Source organism: Tasmannia lanceolata, unplaced genomic scaffold (genome assembly GCF_043159265.1).
Source record: "Tasmannia lanceolata isolate RefF3 unplaced genomic scaffold, GAP_Taslan_0.1 ptg000037l, whole genome shotgun sequence".
In the NCBI taxonomy this organism is placed as follows: domain Eukaryota; kingdom Viridiplantae; phylum Streptophyta; class Magnoliopsida; order Canellales; family Winteraceae; genus Tasmannia; species Tasmannia lanceolata.
Genome location: NW_027518714.1, coordinates 58,945,952 through 58,964,753, shown reverse-complemented (window position 1 = coordinate 58,964,753; position 18,802 = coordinate 58,945,952). Strand labels below are relative to the sequence as shown.

General features: G+C 46.8%; 1 protein-coding gene and 2 long non-coding RNA genes across 4 annotated transcripts; 2 read left to right on the top strand and 1 right to left on the bottom strand.

The window, feature by feature from the left end:
* Positions 1–2,302: 2,302 nt before the first annotated feature.
* LOC143861869 (uncharacterized) lies at positions 2,303–17,319 on the bottom strand. Its single transcript, XR_013240044.1, has 2 exons — positions 17,085–17,319; positions 2,303–2,972 (listed from the first exon to the last, which is right to left on the bottom strand). It is a non-coding gene; the product is annotated as an uncharacterized LOC143861869 (long non-coding RNA).
* On the top strand, positions 2,367–3,628 carry LOC143861870 (uncharacterized). Of its 2 annotated transcripts, none has more exons than XR_013240045.1 (2): positions 2,367–2,756; positions 2,892–3,628. It is a non-coding gene; the product is annotated as an uncharacterized LOC143861870 (long non-coding RNA). The 2 variants fall into 2 exon arrangements; XR_013240046.1 differs by having other exon boundaries at positions 2,860–3,628.
* On the top strand, positions 8,849–9,844 carry LOC143860216 (uncharacterized). The gene is made up of 2 exons (XM_077370780.1): positions 8,849–9,290; positions 9,380–9,844. Exons 1-2 carry the CDS (start codon positions 8,850–8,852, stop codon positions 9,842–9,844), a joined length of 906 nt encoding a protein of 301 aa, XP_077226895.1. The 5' UTR covers position 8,849.
* Positions 17,320–18,802: the final 1,483 nt, after the last annotated feature.

Below are 18,802 nucleotides of genomic sequence, written 5' to 3'. Positions count from 1 at the left end.
AAACCTAGTCTAACAAGCAAACATCAGTAGGTGTAAAGACTCCTAGGGGATGCTCCTGCATCACATACTTTGAGATAAGAGTCACTGAGCCTGCCCATCTCCATATACTGAGAGGACCCGAGTTGGGTGAATCAACCACACACCCATGGCATACCTTGAGGTAAGAGTCACTGACCCTACCCATCTCTTTACCTCGGGACGACCCGAGTTGGGTGAATTGACCATACACCCATTGCATACCGTGACGTAAGTGTCAATCTCTGTACCTCGGGACGACCCGAGTTGGATGGATCGACCATACACCCAAAGCATACCTTGAGGTAAGTAAAAGTCAATGACCCTAGTCATCTCCGAACCTAGGGACGACCTGAGTCGGACGGATCGACCATACACCCAAGGCATACCTTGAGGTAAGAGTCACCGACTCTGGCTGACTTATTCAAGTCAGCACTCATCTAATCGAGCTTTTAAGCCAACCTGGTAGGGTATGCATCGGAAAAACACCTAGTTCGAGCCATGAGCTCGGCCATAACTTTTGTTGCAATATATCTTTGGATCTTCTAAAGCCCTAGCAATCTGGGCTTGGAAGTATGTGATGAGACACTTTTGGACTCAAACCTAACCACCCTCCGGAGGGTGGGCTGGCCAACTCCGAACTGATCACCTGGAGGATGATCAGCTTACACGCACAAAGCGCAGATGATTTTTTGGGAAGTACCTCTATAGATCGGAGGCTTAGGATCACCCTGTGGAAATGATTTTTGGGGCACAACCCTTTTACATTGTGGCCCAACAAATGGATGGTTTGGATCATCATATGGAGGGGGATGTACCGTACTTTTTAAAAATCACATATTTGCACAGCCACCCATCATATAATTTCTCATTTGATAATTCCACCCATTGTATGGACTGGACGTACCGTAGTTTCGTAGGTGATCTTTTCCATTTCGTTAATACGGCTGTTCTTGGACTCCCTTTCGAGTGAACTAAGCAGAATGATAAACTGAATTTTCTTTTTAAATTTAACATTAATTTTTTGGTAATGTTGGTTGATGAAAATGATCCATGCAGAAGAACCCAACTAGAACTAGGATTAGAGCTGGGTAGATTACTTTTACCTTCTTCATGACTTTTTTCTAAAGGATTCATTTAGCCGACCCCAACTAGTCTGGGGCAAAGGCTTTGTTGAGTTGAGTTGAGTTGAGTTGGTTGATGATTTTTGGGTACCAATGATAATTAACTCTGTATGATGAAATTGGAATATCTAATAGTGTGATATAGTTTCTAATTTTATTGTAACTTGCTTTTGAATATTGTTTTATTTAAATTGTTAAAGGATTTTGTACATGCTTAAACTTCTTCATACACTTGCACGTTCGGGCACTTTTGGCTACCATGAATATTTTTTCCAAAAATATTTGCTTACCCAATGGTGAGGGAAGGTAGGAGAAACAAATTTATCATGAAAAAAAAATTCATGGTTGTCAGACGTGGCCTGGGTTTGTTTATTTCATGGAATATTCATGACCCCGACTGCAAAATAGGAGCTGAGGAGCAGGGGTAGAGGCTTGAGAAGAGCATAACTGGAGTGAGCATGGGAAAAATCCCCTGCTCAGAATCAATATCCAAAGGCACTGTTTAAAATATTAGTCATACCCAATGGATAAGTATCACCCACTCATGCCTTCTGAGTTGAGTGAGTTCTATCGCTCTCCCACATCCACGAAAAAAAAAAAAAATCACGGTTGCCAAATGTGGCCTTAGGGCTTGTTTGACAACCATGAAAAATTATTTCATGGAATATTCGTGGACCCAACTGCTAGGAGTTGAGAGGTAAGGAGGAGGGAGTGAGACTTGAGAAGGGCATGAGTGGAGAGAGCATATGAAATCCCTTGCTCAGAATCAAAACCCAAAGGCACTGTTTATAATATTAAACTTGGCCTTTGGATTTTGAAAACTGATTGGGAGTCAAAAACTAATTATTGGATTCAAAATGAAGGCCTTGTTTGCTTCATATTTACATGTGACTCCAAAACTGATTATCACTCAAAATTAAACTTGAATTTGAGTAATAATCAGTTTGGACTCACAATTAGTTCTCAAAATCCAAAATAAATAGCGCCATTGCTTAGATGATATGGTTTTGTTGCCTTCTTGCATTCCTTTCTTGATTCTTTCGATTTCTGTATCAGATGCCTCATCTTCATAGGATATTCCTGTGAAGATATCCTATGAAAATGTTAGGATCTAATCCAGGTCCTTAGTGGCCTCACAAAATATCTATGGCTGAGATCTATCCTGGCCATGCGATTTTAAACCATATGAAATTTGATTAAAAAACTTCTTGTGAAAGGTATCACGTAAGAGGCATGAACGAAAAAGGAGAGTTTGGGGAGAACAGAGGTGTGATGAGTAGTCTCTTCCTCCAACCCCGAACCTCTATACGTAAGCTTCCTCCTCCTCATGCATGACACTTGTGATTCTCATCTCCTTGCAATCCCGTCAATTAGAGTAGAGAAACCGTCCGGCTCAATTATTAATAGAGTGAATAGATCTGTCATTTCTTGAAGTCTCTCTTCTGATTCAAAATCGTTCCCCCCTCACTGATGGGTCGATACTGAAGTTTTCTTGAGGAGAATAGGTGAGAAGAAAGACTTGCCCTCACACAAAAATTCTTCTCATCCACTCTTACAATAAAGAGGAAAGAAAAGTGGCTCTTCTTCCTACAATTATTCTTCTCCTCATCTCTACAAGTAAGAAACTATCAAACACTCTCCACAAGACTCTATCTTACTCTCTTTTTTTTTATACTATTTTTTTCTTTATTTTCTATTCGGATTTTACGCATCGGGCCAGGCAACGACACCCTCATGATATGTATGTGTTAGGCCTAAAATCGGTAACAGATACGGCAGTGACGTCAGAGTTGAGCTGGAGGACCCGAGGAGTCGGAGTGAAGAAGCTGAGTCCTGCGCAAGAGCAAACGAGGTTAGAAGACCAACCCGGAGTCGTACTCCGGACAGGCCCTTCGACACTCAAGTCAGTATGAGCAGGAGTGCAGAGCTAGTTTAAGAGTGGTGGGTGAGAAGTTATTACCCTCTTGTTTATGAGCTTTGGAAGCTCTTTTATAGAAGGAAACCTGGGGTAATTGGGGAGTTATTGTCCCAGGACAGGTGTCGGCCAGCTATAGGTTCGAATTCACCTACTCTGAGGTAATTACCAAACTACCCCTGCTGACACGGGGTCTGCGGTGGGCCATCCTTGGGCCACGTGTCGACAGCTAATAGGCTGCTGTTTTTATACCCCATCAGTATGCATAGCCTTTTCAACTCACCTCACTTCTCCATCATTTGCGACAATCCACCATCAATTATCTTGTTAGAATAGGTTAGATTTGTGAGGTTAGATTTGATGAGAAACATACACCAGGGCTCTTTGTAATTATCAAGAATAATGATCGATTGAAAATCGCTAATTTTTCAGATCGTATCGACAAATCGGAAGATTGGGAAAGCTCTCTTTTATTATTTTACAGTTTTCTTATTTTATTTATTAGATCCATATAGAAATTTTAAGTAGATATTTGATCACATAAGTAATAATTAGAATTTATTTATTTACATAATTATTTTCTCTTGATTATTGCTTCATATATTAATGATTAATGGATCATATGCATGCTTAATCACTTGTAAAACCACATATATATTTTGGTTAGTATATTTCTTAGAAATATTTACTTGATTTAAGTGTGATTGTTACACAATAATCTATTTTATTTCACATTAACCTACAAACACATATTTTGTCATTATACCCTCTGGTAATTTAATTAATTCAATACTAATTATTTATTTTAATTTAGTTAACCGACCGACTATTTAGTATAATATTTATTATTTATTTGAATATTATTTTTGATTAACTTATCTATAATATATTTTAAAAAATCATGGAATATTTCATTATCCAGTGTACCAGAGGGGTAGACAGGCAGGAGAGAAAGTGAGATTTGACGGGTGATGACTCAAGATCATGCATTAGGTGGGACCCACCATTTACCTCAGATTTTGATGTGGAGGGTCCAACTATCTCCACCCATGCCCCCACATAAGGCATGGCCCACCTTTTACACCTCATGTTTTGATGGGGTGAGACAGATTATTTTACAACCATGCATAGCATTGGCCAAGAATGCTACTATATTTATTTATAAACATGTTCAATTAATTCCATTACAATTGAATGCTTTTATATTTTTAAAAGTAGAGATTTTATATGGTGCAAGCCTGTACAGTGCTCCAGTATTGTATTTTTTTTTATGAGTCTCCAGTATTGTATTACTGGACATGCGACACCATAGGGTGATCCGAACCGTTCATTTCATGGGCTACAACATAAATAGTCCCCTTTTTTGATAAACATGCGCTCAACTTGTATTTAAAGGACTTTAAGAGCTTTTTGAGAACCGTAATATTCCTATGACAGCCCTTCAAATACTACACTATCAAAACATTGGAGCGCAGAAATCATTTCCCTTTTTCTAATGGCAACAAATTTCATTGAGAAGCACAAAACTGCAACAAAAGAGCCTAATCAAGGTGACCATGTTTCCATAATTCATAGTCTAAGACAATTACCAATAATCAAATATAAAAATCAATGAAAAAAAAAAAAAAAAAACAGACCTTGCTACCAACCGGTTTACCACCTTCTTCCTCTCCAAGGTCGCGGTATTGGAATCCTTTTTCATTCCCTTCCTACAATTTCACCAATCCATATATGACCATCTGATCACATTGGCCTACAAATCCTAAATTTGGAAGGAGGAATCCGCCAGATTTGCTTATTTTTCTTGGTTGCCTACAAAAACTACAGTCTTGGATACCCATTAAACATAGTGGCTACAAATCCTATTTAGGGAAGGTGAATTCAGCCAGATTTGCTTCTTTTTTCTCGGTTGCCATAAGTCATGGATTATTGATGAGATCTAGTGTTTTCTAAACCGATTTCCTACCTTTTCTTATATACCTTCCTTTCTCCATTCTTTCATCACGGGCATCCTGATTTTAAGGAATTTATGCCTTATGAAACGAAATGTTCCTCAGTAAGAAAAGTTCTACGGTGGTTTTTTCAACATGGGAAACGATTAGATATTATAGCTTGGCTGGCCATTGTTAGACCAAAAATCGGTAACAGGTACAGCAGTGGCGTAAGAGCTGAGAGCGAGCGACAAGGGAGGTTGAGTATGAGTCCTGCGGTGAGTGTTTAGTCCTGCACAAGGCAAGCGAGGTCAGAAGACCAGACCGGGTTTTACTCCGGACAGGCCCTTCGACACTCAAGTCAGTATGAGCAGGAGTGAAGGGGAGATGTCTTAAGAGTTTAGGGAGAGAAGGGATTTTCGCATTACCCATTAGTCTGAGCTTTAGTCCCCTATTTATAGGGAAAATCTGTTGAGGTGTCCTGGACAGGTGTCCAGGACAGGTGGCGGCCTGTGAGAGGCTGGATCTCACCTACTCTGAACAGGTGGCAGCCTGTGAGAGGCTGAGTCTCACCTACTCTGGGACAGGTGGCAGCCTGTGAGAGGCTGGGTCTCACCTACTTTGGGACAGGTGGCAGCCTGTGAGAGGCTGGATCTCACCAACTCTGAACAGGTGGCAGCCTGTGAGAGGCTGAGTCTCACCTACTCTGGGACAGGTGGCAGCCTGTGAGAGGCTGGTGTTTTCACACCCCATCAGTTGCCCCCCAGTTTTCCAAGTCATTGAAGGACTTGGGAAAGTGTGATCACTCGTTTTTCTGGATGGGGAGACGTTGTTCGGGGGTGAATCGAAGAATTTAGCACGGAGTCCGGAGTTCGCAGTCCGGATTTAGGAGTTCGGAGTTCGCAGTCCGGCGTCCGGAGTACGGCTTCAACCGGACTGGCTCCTGGCGCAACACAGAGTCAAATATCCAGTCCGGAGTTCGCAGTCCGGAGTCCGGAGTTGGGAGTTCGCAGTCCGGAGTACAGCTTCAACCGGACTGGCTCCTGGCGCAACACAGAGTCAAATATCCAGTCCGGAGTTCGCAGTCCGGAGTCCGGAGTTGGGAGTTCGCAGTCCGGAGTACGGCTTCAACCGGACTGGCTCCTGGCGCAACACAGAGTCAAATATCCAGTCCGGAGTTCGCAGTCCGGAGTCCGGAGTTGGGAGTTCGCAGTCCGGAGTACGGCTTCAACCGGACTGGCTCCTGGCGCAACACAGAGTCAAATATCCAGTCCGGAGTTCGCAGTCCGGAGTCCGGAGTTGGGAGTTCGCAGTCCGGAGTACGGCTTCAACCGGACTGGCTCCTGGCGCAACACAGAGTCAAATATCCAGTCCGGAGTTCGCAGTCCGGAGTCCGGAGTTGGGAGTTCGCAGTCCGGAGTACAGCTTCAACCGGACTGGCTCCTGGCGCAACACAGAGTCAAATATCCAGTCCGGAGTTCGCAGTCCGGAGTCCGGAGTTGGGAGTTCGCAGTCCGGAGTACAGCTTCAACCGGACTGGCTCCTGGCGCAACACAGAGTCAAATATCCAGTCCGGAGTTCGCAGTCCGGAGTCCGGAGTTGGGAGTTCGCAGTCCGGAGTACAGCTTCAACCGGACTGGCTCCTGGCGCAACACAGAGTCAAATATCCAGTCCGGAGTTCGCAGTCCGGAGTCCGGAGTTGGGAGTTCGCAGTCCGGAGTACGGCTTCAACCGGACTGGCTCCTGGCGCAACACAGAGTCAAATATCCAGTCCGGAGTTCGCAGTCCGGAGTCCGGAGTTGGGAGTTCGCAGTCCGGAGTACGGCTTCAACCGGACTGATTTTTGTCGTCTTGTGAGAACGCGTTATATCCAGTACGGTTTTTTCCGGACTGAATTTTGTCTTCTAGCAGCCAGTTCGGTGCGGACCGGACTGATTTTTGTCGTCTTGTGAGAACGCGTTATATCCAGTACGGTTTTTCCGGACTGAATTTTGTCTTCTAGCGGCCAGTTCGGTGCGGACCGGACTGATTTTTGTCGTCTTGTGAGAACGCGTTATATCCAGTACGGTTTTTTCCGGACTGAATTTTGTCTTCTAGCGGCCAGTTCGGTGCGGACCGGACTGATTTTTGTCGTCTTGTGAGAACGCGTTATATCCAGTACGGTTTTTTCCGGACTGAATTTTGTCTTCTAGCGGCCAGTTCGGTGCGGACCGGACTGATTTTTGTCGTCTTGTGAGAACGCGTTATATCCAGTACGGTTTTTTCCGGACTGAATTTTGTCTTCTAGCGGCCAGTTCGGTGCGTACCGGACTGATTTTTGTCGTCTTGTGAGAAAGCGTTATATCCAGTACGGTTTTTTCCGGACTGAATGCCGAGTGCGGAGTGCGGAGTGCGGAGTGCGGAGTGCGGAGTGCGGAGTGCGGAGATCGGAGATCCATCTTTGGGACGTGAATGTTTACGCGCGTGCTTGATCGTATTGATGGTGGGAGAATGTGTCCGTCATAAATAGGGGACACGTGGCGCAATCCGGGTGGCCTCGAGATGCATGCATCGCATTTATTACCCCACCGCCTCTGAAAAACTATATAAGGAGGTTTACCCCCCTTCACTTTTTACTTTTTACCTTTCATCTTTTTCCTCTTCTTGCTCTGGGAGTTTCCACTTCTCAGTTCGCAGCTCGCAGTCCACAGATTGCAGATCGCAGTTCGCAGTTCGTAGTCGCAGTTCGTAGCTCGCAGTCGCGTTCCAAGATCTGTTAAGGGCTCCACTCACCGGTATTCCTCTCAGCCCTTCCTTTTACTATGTCTGGTAGTACTTCCAATTCCGAGTCCGGTACGGGGTCCTCCACTAGCAGTATTTCGGAGTTTAGGATGCCTCAGGAGCCTTTTTTGGCTAGTCCGTCTGATAGGATAGACCTTGTAGATAGTGACGATGGAGGGGATAGGGATGAAGTGATCTTAGATCTGAATGCCACTCCTCCCTTGACTGGCAGTCTCCCGCAAGCAGGAGGGAGTGTTGAGAGCGACGTTAATGAAGCGTCCACAACATTCCGTCCTGGCCGGGCGGTGGAGGTGATCGCTAGAGCGCGGATGGATGCCGATCCAAAATACAACTTGCGAGCTCTAGTCGAGGAGAACTACCTCACCAGGTCTATGCTGGGAGATATCAGGGATAAATACTGCGTGCCCCCGAGATTTGAACTGAGGGCAGCTATAGAGGGAGACAGAGCCTGCAACGAGAGCCAGGATCTCTGTATTTATGAGGAGTCACTGAGGGCAGGACTCCGATTTCCGTTGCACCCCTTTTTCTCAGCGGTGCTACGTTACTACGGACTAGCCCCGGCCCAGGTAGCTCCGAACTCATGGAGATTATTAGTTGGGTTTTTATACCTCGTCCACGGTCGGTTAGAGAGGAGTGTGACTTTGTCACTGTTCCGTGCTTGTGCACACCTGAAGAAGCATAAAGAAGGGGGCTGGATCTACATTAGCCAGCGCCCTGAACGGAAGATAATCACTGGCATTCCTTCGTCGATTCACTCGTGGAAGAATAGATTCTTCTATGTTGTGGATCAGGAGGCCAGTGAGCCCTGGTCCGTCCCTCTAGTGTGGGACACTCCAGATACCTCAAAACTGAGTCGAAAGCCGCTCCTCGAAGGTGAGGACAGGATAACATTCGCCTTGATGCGGAAGGAGATCGAGCAATCGGGCCTCATCCGTTGTAAGGAGTTTTCTGAAGAGGCGATTCTGGTCAGGCTGGGCGTGAGTGCCGCGACTCCAGGACGTATGTAGCTAGACTTGTCTATGCAATCTGTTTATTTTTTATATACTTGCTTCTGACCGTTGGCTGCTCATTTGTCATGCAGAGATGAAGAAACAATCAACCGTCGAGAAAATCAGGCAGGGAGCTCAGCCGCGGGCACAAGAAGGTGCTCAACAGGCGCAGCAGGAGCGCCAGAAGAGAAAAGCGACTGTGCTGGGGAGTCCGGCCCCGTCACAGGGCATTCCTCCCCCATCCCAGAAGCCCAAGACTAAGGTGAAGCTAATAGGCCCCTTTGCTCAGGGCGGTGGCTCTTCTAAGTCCGGTGGTGCTTCTACCGGAGCCGGTTCTGGGGCTCGCCCTCCTGCGGGGATTAGTGAGCAAGTCTTTCGACCCAATTGGGCCGTTCTGAAGGATGACACTGCCTTAGGCGAGAGCCGGGTAGCAGCAGAGCTTATGAGCAAGTGTTTGCTGCAGAAGGACAAGCAACAGGTCCTTTACGAGCCGCCAGCTACAGGAGAGGAGGCTGTGTTGTCCTCCGCTTACCAGGTAAGGAAGTAGTGCTTCGATTTGCTAACTTTCTGCCCATTTCTTCCTTTCACCATACTGATGCCTGTTTCTTTCTGTTCTTTCTTCAGATCTTGCTATACTATAATGACCTCAAGGAGAAGAGTAAGAGCTTCTCCCAAGCCATTACTTCATCTGAAGAGGTGAACGGAAAGTTGGCCGTTGAGGTGCAGGAGCTTCAAACGAGCATCGGGCGAATAGAGGAGGAGAGGAAGTTGTTAAAAGAAGATCTGGCCGCAGAGAAGAGGAAACTGGCCAAGGCTGCTGAAGCCATGGAGGCTCAAAGAGGAAGGGCCACTGACAGACAGGAGAAGGCAGTAAAAGAGGCCACAGAGGCAAAGGAGGCTGAACTTTTCAGCCTGTCGAGCGAGGCTTACAGTCTTGGATACTACGACTGCCTCCAGGAGCTCCAGGCCTGCAATCCAAATCTGTTGATGCAGAACATGACTCTCCCTGCCAGGCCGAAGATTACTGATGAGGAGCCAGATACTCCTGCTGATACTCCTGCTGACATCACCTCTCTTCCAGATGCTTAGATTTTATTTTTTTTTGTTTTGTTTTGACCTCTTTTTATAATGGTCCTTGAGACCCTACAGCTTTTACCAGCATGTTTAAAGTGAATTTTGTAATGGCCCTCGAGGCCCCACATATTCTGATCAATGAAATTTGTCTGTCTCTGATACTTCTCAGCTGAGTGATTTGCTTGACTTTGTCTTTTTATTTTGATAACCTGTGAGTGAGGCCGTTGATGGTCGAATTGCGACGAACTGGTCTTTTAACAAGTACCCAAGTTTTGTGAACTGGGTTTCCATTGAGTACCCAAGTTTTGTGAACTGGGTTTCCAATGCGTACCCAAGTTTAAGAACTGGGTTTCCAGTGCGTACCCAAGTTTAAGAACTGGGTTTCCAGTGCGTACCCAAGTTTTGTGAACTGGGTTTCCAGTGCGTACCCAAGTTTAAGAACTGGGTTTCCAATGAGTACCCAAGTTTTGTGAACTGGGTTTCCAGTGCGTACCCAAGTTTAAGAACTGGGTTTCCAGTGAGTACCCAAGTTTTGTGAACTGGGTTTCCAGATATAAAAATGACACTGAATTTGCAAGAAGATTATTTATTCATAACAACAAATATACAAATATACAACTTTACAAGATCACCTTTTCACGCCGGATAATTCGACTACTGATAATATTTCCTGAGGTTTTTGGAGTTCCATGCATGAGGTAATAGGTGCTCCTCCAGTGTCTCTAGCCTGTAGCTTCCTGGCCGGATAACTTCCTTCACTCGATAGGGTCCCTCCCAAGTTGGGGAAAGTTTCCCTACTTTCGTCGGCTGGGAGACGGCTGCCTTTCTTAGGACCAGATCCCCTGTCCTGAATTCTCTGGGGCGGATTTTGGAGTCGTGATAATTCGACACCTTCTGCTTATAAGCGGCGACCCGGATTCGAGATTCCTCCCGGATTTCTTCTAGTAAGTCGAGGTTGGCACGGAGTCCGTCGCTGTTCAGTTGCTCATGGAAACTGATGACTCTGGGAGATGGGGTGCCTATATCAACAGGTATCACGGCTTCAGTTCCAAAAGAGAGGTTGAATGGTGATTCACCAGTCGTCGTGCGAGGAGTGGTGCGGTAAGCCCACAGAACATGGTAGAGCTCATCTGCCCATCGGCCAGCCTTTTCATCCAGCCTTTTCTTTATCCCTTGAAGCAAGATCCTATTGGTTACTTCCGTTTGCCCATTGGTCTGGGGGTGAGCTACCGAAGTGAATCTCTGTTCAATCTTTAGGTCAGAGCAGAACTTCCGAAAGTTCCGGCAGTCGAACTGTTTGCCGTTATCTGTGATTAAGGCACGGGGAATCCCAAATCTGCAGACCACTGCCTTCCAGAAGAAATTCTGTATATTCTGCTCAGTGATCTGGGCTAGAGGTTCTGCCTCCACCCACTTGGTGAAGTAGTCGATTGCCACCACTACGAATATGCGCTTTCCGGAAGCCGGTGGAAAAGGACCCAGAATGTCCATCCCCCATACTGCAAAAGGGAGTGGACTGATAATTGGGGCCATCGCCACAGCAGGCTGGTGGATGGTGGGGGAGAATTTCTGGCACCTCTCGCACTTTTTAACCAGATTCAGCGCGTCTTGTCGTATGGTGGGCCAATACAATCCTCTGAGGAGTACCTTGATCGCCAGGGCTTTGCCCCCCAGATGTTCTCCACAGATTCCTTCATGAGTCTCTTGCAATGCGTACGCGGCGTTACTTGGTCCCAGACACTTCAGGTACGGGAGAGTGTAGGACCTTTTATACAAAATGTCACCGCTGAGGGAGAATCGGGCGGCTCTCTGTATCACCTTACGGGCTTCCTTCTTATCTTCGGGAAGTTTCGCGTCCCGTAAGTAATGAACGATCTCATCCATCCAGCACGGCTCGTTCTCCACCTGCATTATATCTGCGGCTTCTCTTTCGATGCTAGATCTTTGTAGAAATTCCATACGTATGCTTCCAAGAGTGGTGTATCCAGAAGCAGCCAGCTTCGACAGTACATCTGCTTTGGCATTTTCTGTCCGTGGTATTCTGATGACCTCGAAACTGGCAAACCGGCTGGAGAGTTGATGAACCTTAGCAAGATACTTAACCATACGCTCATCTCGAGCTTCGTAGACCCCTTGGATCTGATTTGCTACCAGCTGTGAGTCGCAGTATGCTTTTAATTTCCGGGCGCCGGTATGAATTGCTAGGTTCATTCCGGCAAGGAGGGCTTCATATTCTGCCTCATTGTTGGACGCACGGAATCCGAATCTCAGAGCATAATCCGCAGTGAACTCCTCAGGCCCAGTGAGGATGAGGCCTGCTCCACAGCCGTTTTTATTTGAAGAACCATCGACATATACTTCCCAAGTTGGTGTGCTGGTCATGGAGTCCTGCTCTGCCAGGGGTTGCAAGATTTCTGTCTGAGTTTCTGCTATGCATTCGTCAGGAACCGCTTTCTCTGCAACTGGGAGTTGTACCGTTTCAGGGTCGGCGACTTGCTGGGGGATGGTGCACTCTGCTACGAAATCTGCCAGTACTTGGGCCTTGATGGCTGGCCTTGGAGCGTACTGGATGTCGAACTCGCTCAGCTCTACGGCCCATTTCACAAGTCGTCCGGAGATATCTGGTCGATGGAGTACTTGCCGGAGCGGCTGGTCAGTCAAGACCTTTACAGTATGAGCTTGAAAGTACGGTCTTAATTTTCTTGCAGCCATTACCAGCGCGTAAGCCAATTTCTCGACCCGCTGGTACCTTGTTTCTGCGTCGTGAAGAACCTTGCTGACATAATAGATTGGTTTTTGCTGGCGGTGCTCCTCGCGGACGAGGACAGCTGCCAGTGCCGTGGAGCTAACGGAGAGATATAGAAATAACTCCTCACCTGGCTCCGGCTTTGTTAATAATGGCGGGGAGGACAGATACCTTTTCAGCTCGTCGAAGGTAATCTGGCATTCTTCCGTCCAGGGCGCAGTTTTGAGGCCCTTAACCGCACTGAAAAAAGGCAGGCATCTCTCCGCCGATTTGGAGATGAAGCGACCCAGCGCCGCTATCATTCCCGTGAGCCGCTGAACTTCTCTGATGGTTCTTGGGGCGGTAAGCTCTATCACAGCTCTGATCTTCTCGGGATTTGCTTCTATCCCTCGCTGACTCACCATGAATCCCAAGAACTTCCCTGAACTGACACCAAAGGTGCACTTGGTGGGGTTGAGTTTCATGTTGTGCTTCTTGAGGACCTGAAACGTTTCTCTGAGATCAGACACGTGGTCCTGTGCGCTTTGACTTTTGACCAGCATATCATCCACATACACTTCCATATTTCGGCCGATCTGGTTCTGAAAAAGTCTGTTCACCAGCCTTTGGTAAGTAGCTCCGGCGTTTTTGAGGCCGAAGGGCATGACTCGGTAGCAATAAGTCCCTTGATCTGTGATGAATGAGGTCTTTGGTATATCCGATTCGTACATCCTGATCTGGTTATATCCGGAGAAGGCGTCCATGAAGCTCAACAGTTCATGACCCGCTGTGGCGTCGATGAGCTGATCAATCTTCGGGAGCGGATAACTGTCCTTGGGACAAGCCTTATTCAGATCAGTAAAATCGACGCAGGTTCTCCACTTTCCATTAGTCTTCTTGACTAGGACTACATTTGCTAGCCAGTCCGGATATCGAATCTCACGAATGAAGTCAGCCTTCAGAAGCTTCTCCACTTCTTCTTTTATTGCCTGTCGCCTTTCAAAAGCAAAGTGTCTCCTTTTCTGTTTCACCGGTCTGCAGGTTGAATCGACACCAAGCCTATGAGTGCTGATCTCTGGATCGATGCCGGGCATATCGGCAGGAACCCATGCAAAGACATCTGCATTGCCCTGGAGAAACTCGGTGAGTTGATGTTGAATGCTACTACTAAGGGAGGAACCGATCAGAGCGACTTTCTCACCGTCCTCCGGGCACAGTGGGATGGAGAGTAGGTCCTCAGCGGGTTGAGTACCCCTGAGTTCGTCCCTTACATCAAGCAGTTCGATTGGCAGTGATTCTACTGCGTTTTTTCCTTTCAGTGCCATTGCATAGCACTCCCTTGATTGAGGCTGATCTCCGCGAACTTCCCCCACACCATTAGGGGTTATGAATTTCATTTTTTGGTGGTAGGCTGAGGCGACTGCTCGGATCAGATTCTGGCCAGGCCGTCCCAAGATAGCATTATAGACCGAGGTGGCCTTCACTACCAGGAAGTTAACCATGGCGAACGCTTGACATGGTGAATCTCCGACAAGAACAGGGAGCTCGATCTGTCCTACCACTTTTACGACCTCTCCGGAGAAGCCGAACAAATCTGAGTTCGCCGGCCTTAGACGGTCGTCGCCTATCATCATTTTCTCGAAGGCATGGTAGTATAGAATATCCGCTGAGCTCCCGTTGTCCACAAGAATTTTCTTTACCTCCCAGTTGGCAACGAGCATGGTTAACACCAATGCATCGTCGTGGGGCAAAATAAGGCTGTCCAGATCTGCGTCTGAGAAGGAGATCTCATTCTCCGTTCTTGACTTTTTGCTGGTTGTGTGAACGGCGTTAACTTGCCGTGCATATGCTTTTCGAGCAGCAGAGGAGGTGCCCCCGGCGGCTGATCCGCCCATGATTGTATTGATAACCCCCCTTGGTTGAGATCGGGGTGCCTCAGGCTGCGCGTCGGTGACCTGAGAAGTCTTATCCTGAGGAGGGGGCTGCGGTGATCTTCGAGGGCTACGGCCCTGGGGACTCTTTCCTTTGTGCCCTTGGGTGCGGCCGTCATTCTGGATGTATTTTTTCAAATAACCCCGGCTGATCAGCTGCTCAATTTCTCCCTTGAGCTGCCAGCAATCCTCTGTGTCATGGCCGTGGTCCTTGTGGAACCGACAGTACTTTGAAGGATCTCTTCTGTTTCCTTTGGAGATCATTCTAGGCGGCCACTTCACAAACTCCTCCTCACTGATCGCCGCCAGTATGTGCTTTCTAGAGGTATTGAGAGGTGTGAAGTTCTCTTCTCTTCTCTGAGGGGGTGGAGACTTCTCTTTCCTGGGAGGTTTATCCTCCCTACGCTGTTTAGGCAGATTCTTCTCTTCAGAGGTTATCCTCCGGTTTGAATTAAGAGCTGCCAGTGTTTCTTCCACTGTTATGTACTCTTCTGCCCCGGCCATGAGATCCGCCAGTGAGCGCGGATTTTGCCGAGCCACCGCTCGACGGAAATCATCAGATCTTGCACCGGTGAGGAGTGCGTTCATAGCCGCTGAGGGATCTAAATTGGGCACCTGTAGTGCCTCCCTGTTGAAGCGGCGGACGAACACCTTCAGGGGCTCATTGTCTTCCTGTCGCAAGGCCATCAGGGAAGCTGTTGTTTTCTTTGGCCTGCGGCTGCTCATGAAGTGGCGGACGAGGTCCTCTCCAAAATCGTCGAAATTGTTGATGGAGTTTGGTTTGATCCTGGAGTACCAGTCTCTTGCCGCGCCAGTGAGCGTCGTTGGGAAGGCTCTGCAGATGAAGCCGTCGGAGGCGCCGTGGAGGAGCATCATTGTTCTAAATGTCTCCAGATGATCCACGGGATCGGTAGTGCCGTCGTACTGAGGGACGGCAGGCATCTTAAATCCTCTGGGTGCTGGAGCACTCAGGACATCCTTAGTGAAGGGCGTTCTGCTTGAGAACGCTCTAGAGGCGGGCCGGCTCTGATCCTTCGCCAATTCCTCTATCCGGTGGTTCATCTCCTCCATTCTCTGTAGCAGCGGATCCGTTCTGCGGTCTGGGGACCTGATTCTTCCCACAAATGGGCTTGCCGCAGAACCGGACTGACTTTCCGGACTCCTACGACGAGGCCGAGATTTTGCCGGTGGCAAACGATCTTCGTGAGGCCGGTGCCTCTGCGTGGAGCGAGACCGCGATCTTTCGCGGTGATGAGGTTCTGTCTGGGCGTGCCTCACTATGGGGCGATAAACTTGTCTAGCGGAGTGATGAGTTCTGCCCTCCCCATGACGTGATGACTCTCCCCTGTGGACTCCTTGGGCAGATCGCGGGGCCTCTGGAGGAGGTGGAGGGGGTGCTTGAAGTAGTTGTTGGTACTGACCAACAAGGGCCGTCATCTGCTGGAAGAGGGCTTGGACTTGCTCCGAGGTGGGCACGGGATTGTGGTGCTCCGAGCGAGAAAGGCTTTGGTCGGCAGAAGCTGCCACTACCATCGAGGCGATTCGACCGCTCCGGGTCCTGCGAGGTAGCGCGGATTGGTCGTTCTGTGCAGAAGCTAACCGCGCACTCTTGCGCCCTGCCATTTTGTAAGTGAGATGTAAGAACAGCTTTTAGTTCTTGGTCCCACGGATGGCGCCAATCTGTTAGACCAAAAATCGGTAACAGGTACAGCAGTGGCGTAAGAGCTGAGAGCGAGCGACAAGGGAGGTTGAGTATGAGTCCTGCGGTGAGTGTTTAGTCCTGCACAAGGCAAGCGAGGTCAGAAGACCAGACCGGGTTTTACTCCGGACAGGCCCTTCGACACTCAAGTCAGTATGAGCAGGAGTGAAGGGGAGATGTCTTAAGAGTTTAGGGAGAGAATGGATTTTCGCATTACCCATTAGTCTGAGCTTTAGTCCCCTATTTATAGGGAAAATCTGTTGAGGTGTCCTGGACAGGTGTCCAGGACAGGTGGCGGCCTGTGAGAGGCTGGATCTCACCTACTCTGAACAGGTGGCAGCCTGTGAGAGGCTGAGTCTCACCTACTCTGGGACAGGTGGCAGCCTGTGAGAGGCTGGGTCTCACCTACTTTGGGACAGGTGGCAGCCTGTGAGAGGCTGGATCTCACCAACTCTGAACAGGTGGCAGCCTGTGAGAGGCTGAGTCTCACCTACTCTGGGACAGGTGGCAGCCTGTGAGAGGCTGGTGTTTTCACACCCCATCAGCCATCATTGAAAAAAAGATTGATTGTTCTTATAAATTAAGGGCACTGGTTAAGGAGCATTTAAAGCACCTATTTTCATGCACCCCCACGCTTAGGGCTGTGCATTCGGTTATAACCAAACCGATTTTGCTGAAAATAAACCGAAAATTTTCGGTCATCTAAAAAAGGTAACTGAAACCGTAACCGGAATATACACTAACCGAACCGAACCGAAACCGAAACAAGAATTCAGTTGTTCGGTTACTTCGGTTATAACCGAAATGCATTTCCCCATTGAATCTGTAAAATCGATTAAATCTATAAAAAAAATAGGAGAGAAGAACTGCAGAAGGAGGAGAGGGTTTTTGGAGTCCTACCGGGAGCCGGAGAAGAGGAGGAGGAGGAGATCCCACCAGAGAAGAGGAGGTGGAGCCATGGAGGAGATGCCACCGGAGAAGGAAGAGGAGGAGATCCCACTGCCCGCCGGAGAAGGAGGAGTCATCGGAAGGAACTCAAAAGCGTTGTTTGGGCAAAAATAAAAGTGGAAAACCTCAAAACTCTAGAAAGCAAATGCCCAAAGAAACTAGAAAATCTGAAAAGGGGGTGTTTTGAGTCTTTTGACTGTTTGTTTATCAAAATCACTAGAAAACCCCTTTAAGTCTTTTAAGTTTCCACCCTTAATACTTTGTCTTTTCCTGGGAATGATGTTTCCCTCCCCTGTCATACGAACATGAAAATTTGAAATTGACAACCCATGGTTTTAATGAAAACCAGCCCAGGGTTTTAAGGAAACCACGTGGTTTTGCTCAAAAGTAGTCCAAAAGCTGTTGGTTTTAATGAAAACCCGCCCATGACATGGTTTTAGTCAAAAGTAGTCAAAAGCTGTTGAAAGGCAATGATGAGTGATACATTTTTTAATTCACTAAAAAACAAATGAGCATAGGAAGGGAAAAGATGGGGACAAATAAAATAGCATATGGCAATCCTCCCCATTCGGTTTTTCGGTTCTAACCGAATTATTTTAAAAAAAACTGACACCGAAACCGAGAACCGAAATTGATTAGTAATAGAAACCGAAACCGAACCGAATTACCATTTAATCGAACCGAAATAACCGACTGAATTCGGTTCGGTCAGTTATTTCGGTTATAACCGTATAGTGAACAGCCCTACCCACGCTTATATCCTCAAACACATTTATTACTGGAGCAACGATTGTAATCGAGACTTTATTTCCATAATTACAATTTCAACAAAAGAGGCTTGGGTTTGGTTTTTACAAGAATAACCTATCTCATAAAAGATAATAGCCAACGTACCTTAACCCATTTTCCATGAGATTGAAATATTTTATTATTTTATATGAGATAAGTTTATTTTTGTCATTCTCATGAGATAGTATCTTTTGTCATTTTTATGAGATAGTTTATTCTGTTCATAGGATCGATGATCCTAACCTTCCAATCTATGCATTTTTTTTATATTGTGGTGTCCATTTTAAACTTCCTCAAATCAAAGGGTTAAGATCATTCTATGGAGAAGATTTTACGGGCCCACACTATCTACATTAGGGCCCAACAAATGAATGGTTGGATCACCCACCCAAACAATGTCGGCACACGTATTTTTTTCATTTGTTGGGGATGTGCCTAGAAAATATTTTTCAATCCTAACCCCCGATCTATGTAGTTTTTTTATATGGAGAAGATTTTGATCCTTCCTCAAATCAACTAGGTTAAGATCATTCTATGGAGAAGATTTTATTAGAGAATAAAATTAGATATGAATTAGAGAATAAAATCAAGGCCCAACAAAATGAATGGTTGGATCACCAAAAAAAATGCGGCCACCAGTATTTTTTTCGAGTTGCACGTACGTGCAGAGCCGTCCACCATATAAATTGTGTTGCATTAGATAGGTATTTTTATTATTTTCCATGAGATATAAGTGTATTGGTCATTTTTTATGAGTGAGTGGTCCTTTGATCATTTTCTATGAGATAGGGTCTCTTTATTTTCCATGATATATGAGTTTTTTTTTTTATTATTATTTCGAAGAGATAGGTGTTTTTAACACTTTCTATAAGATATAAGTT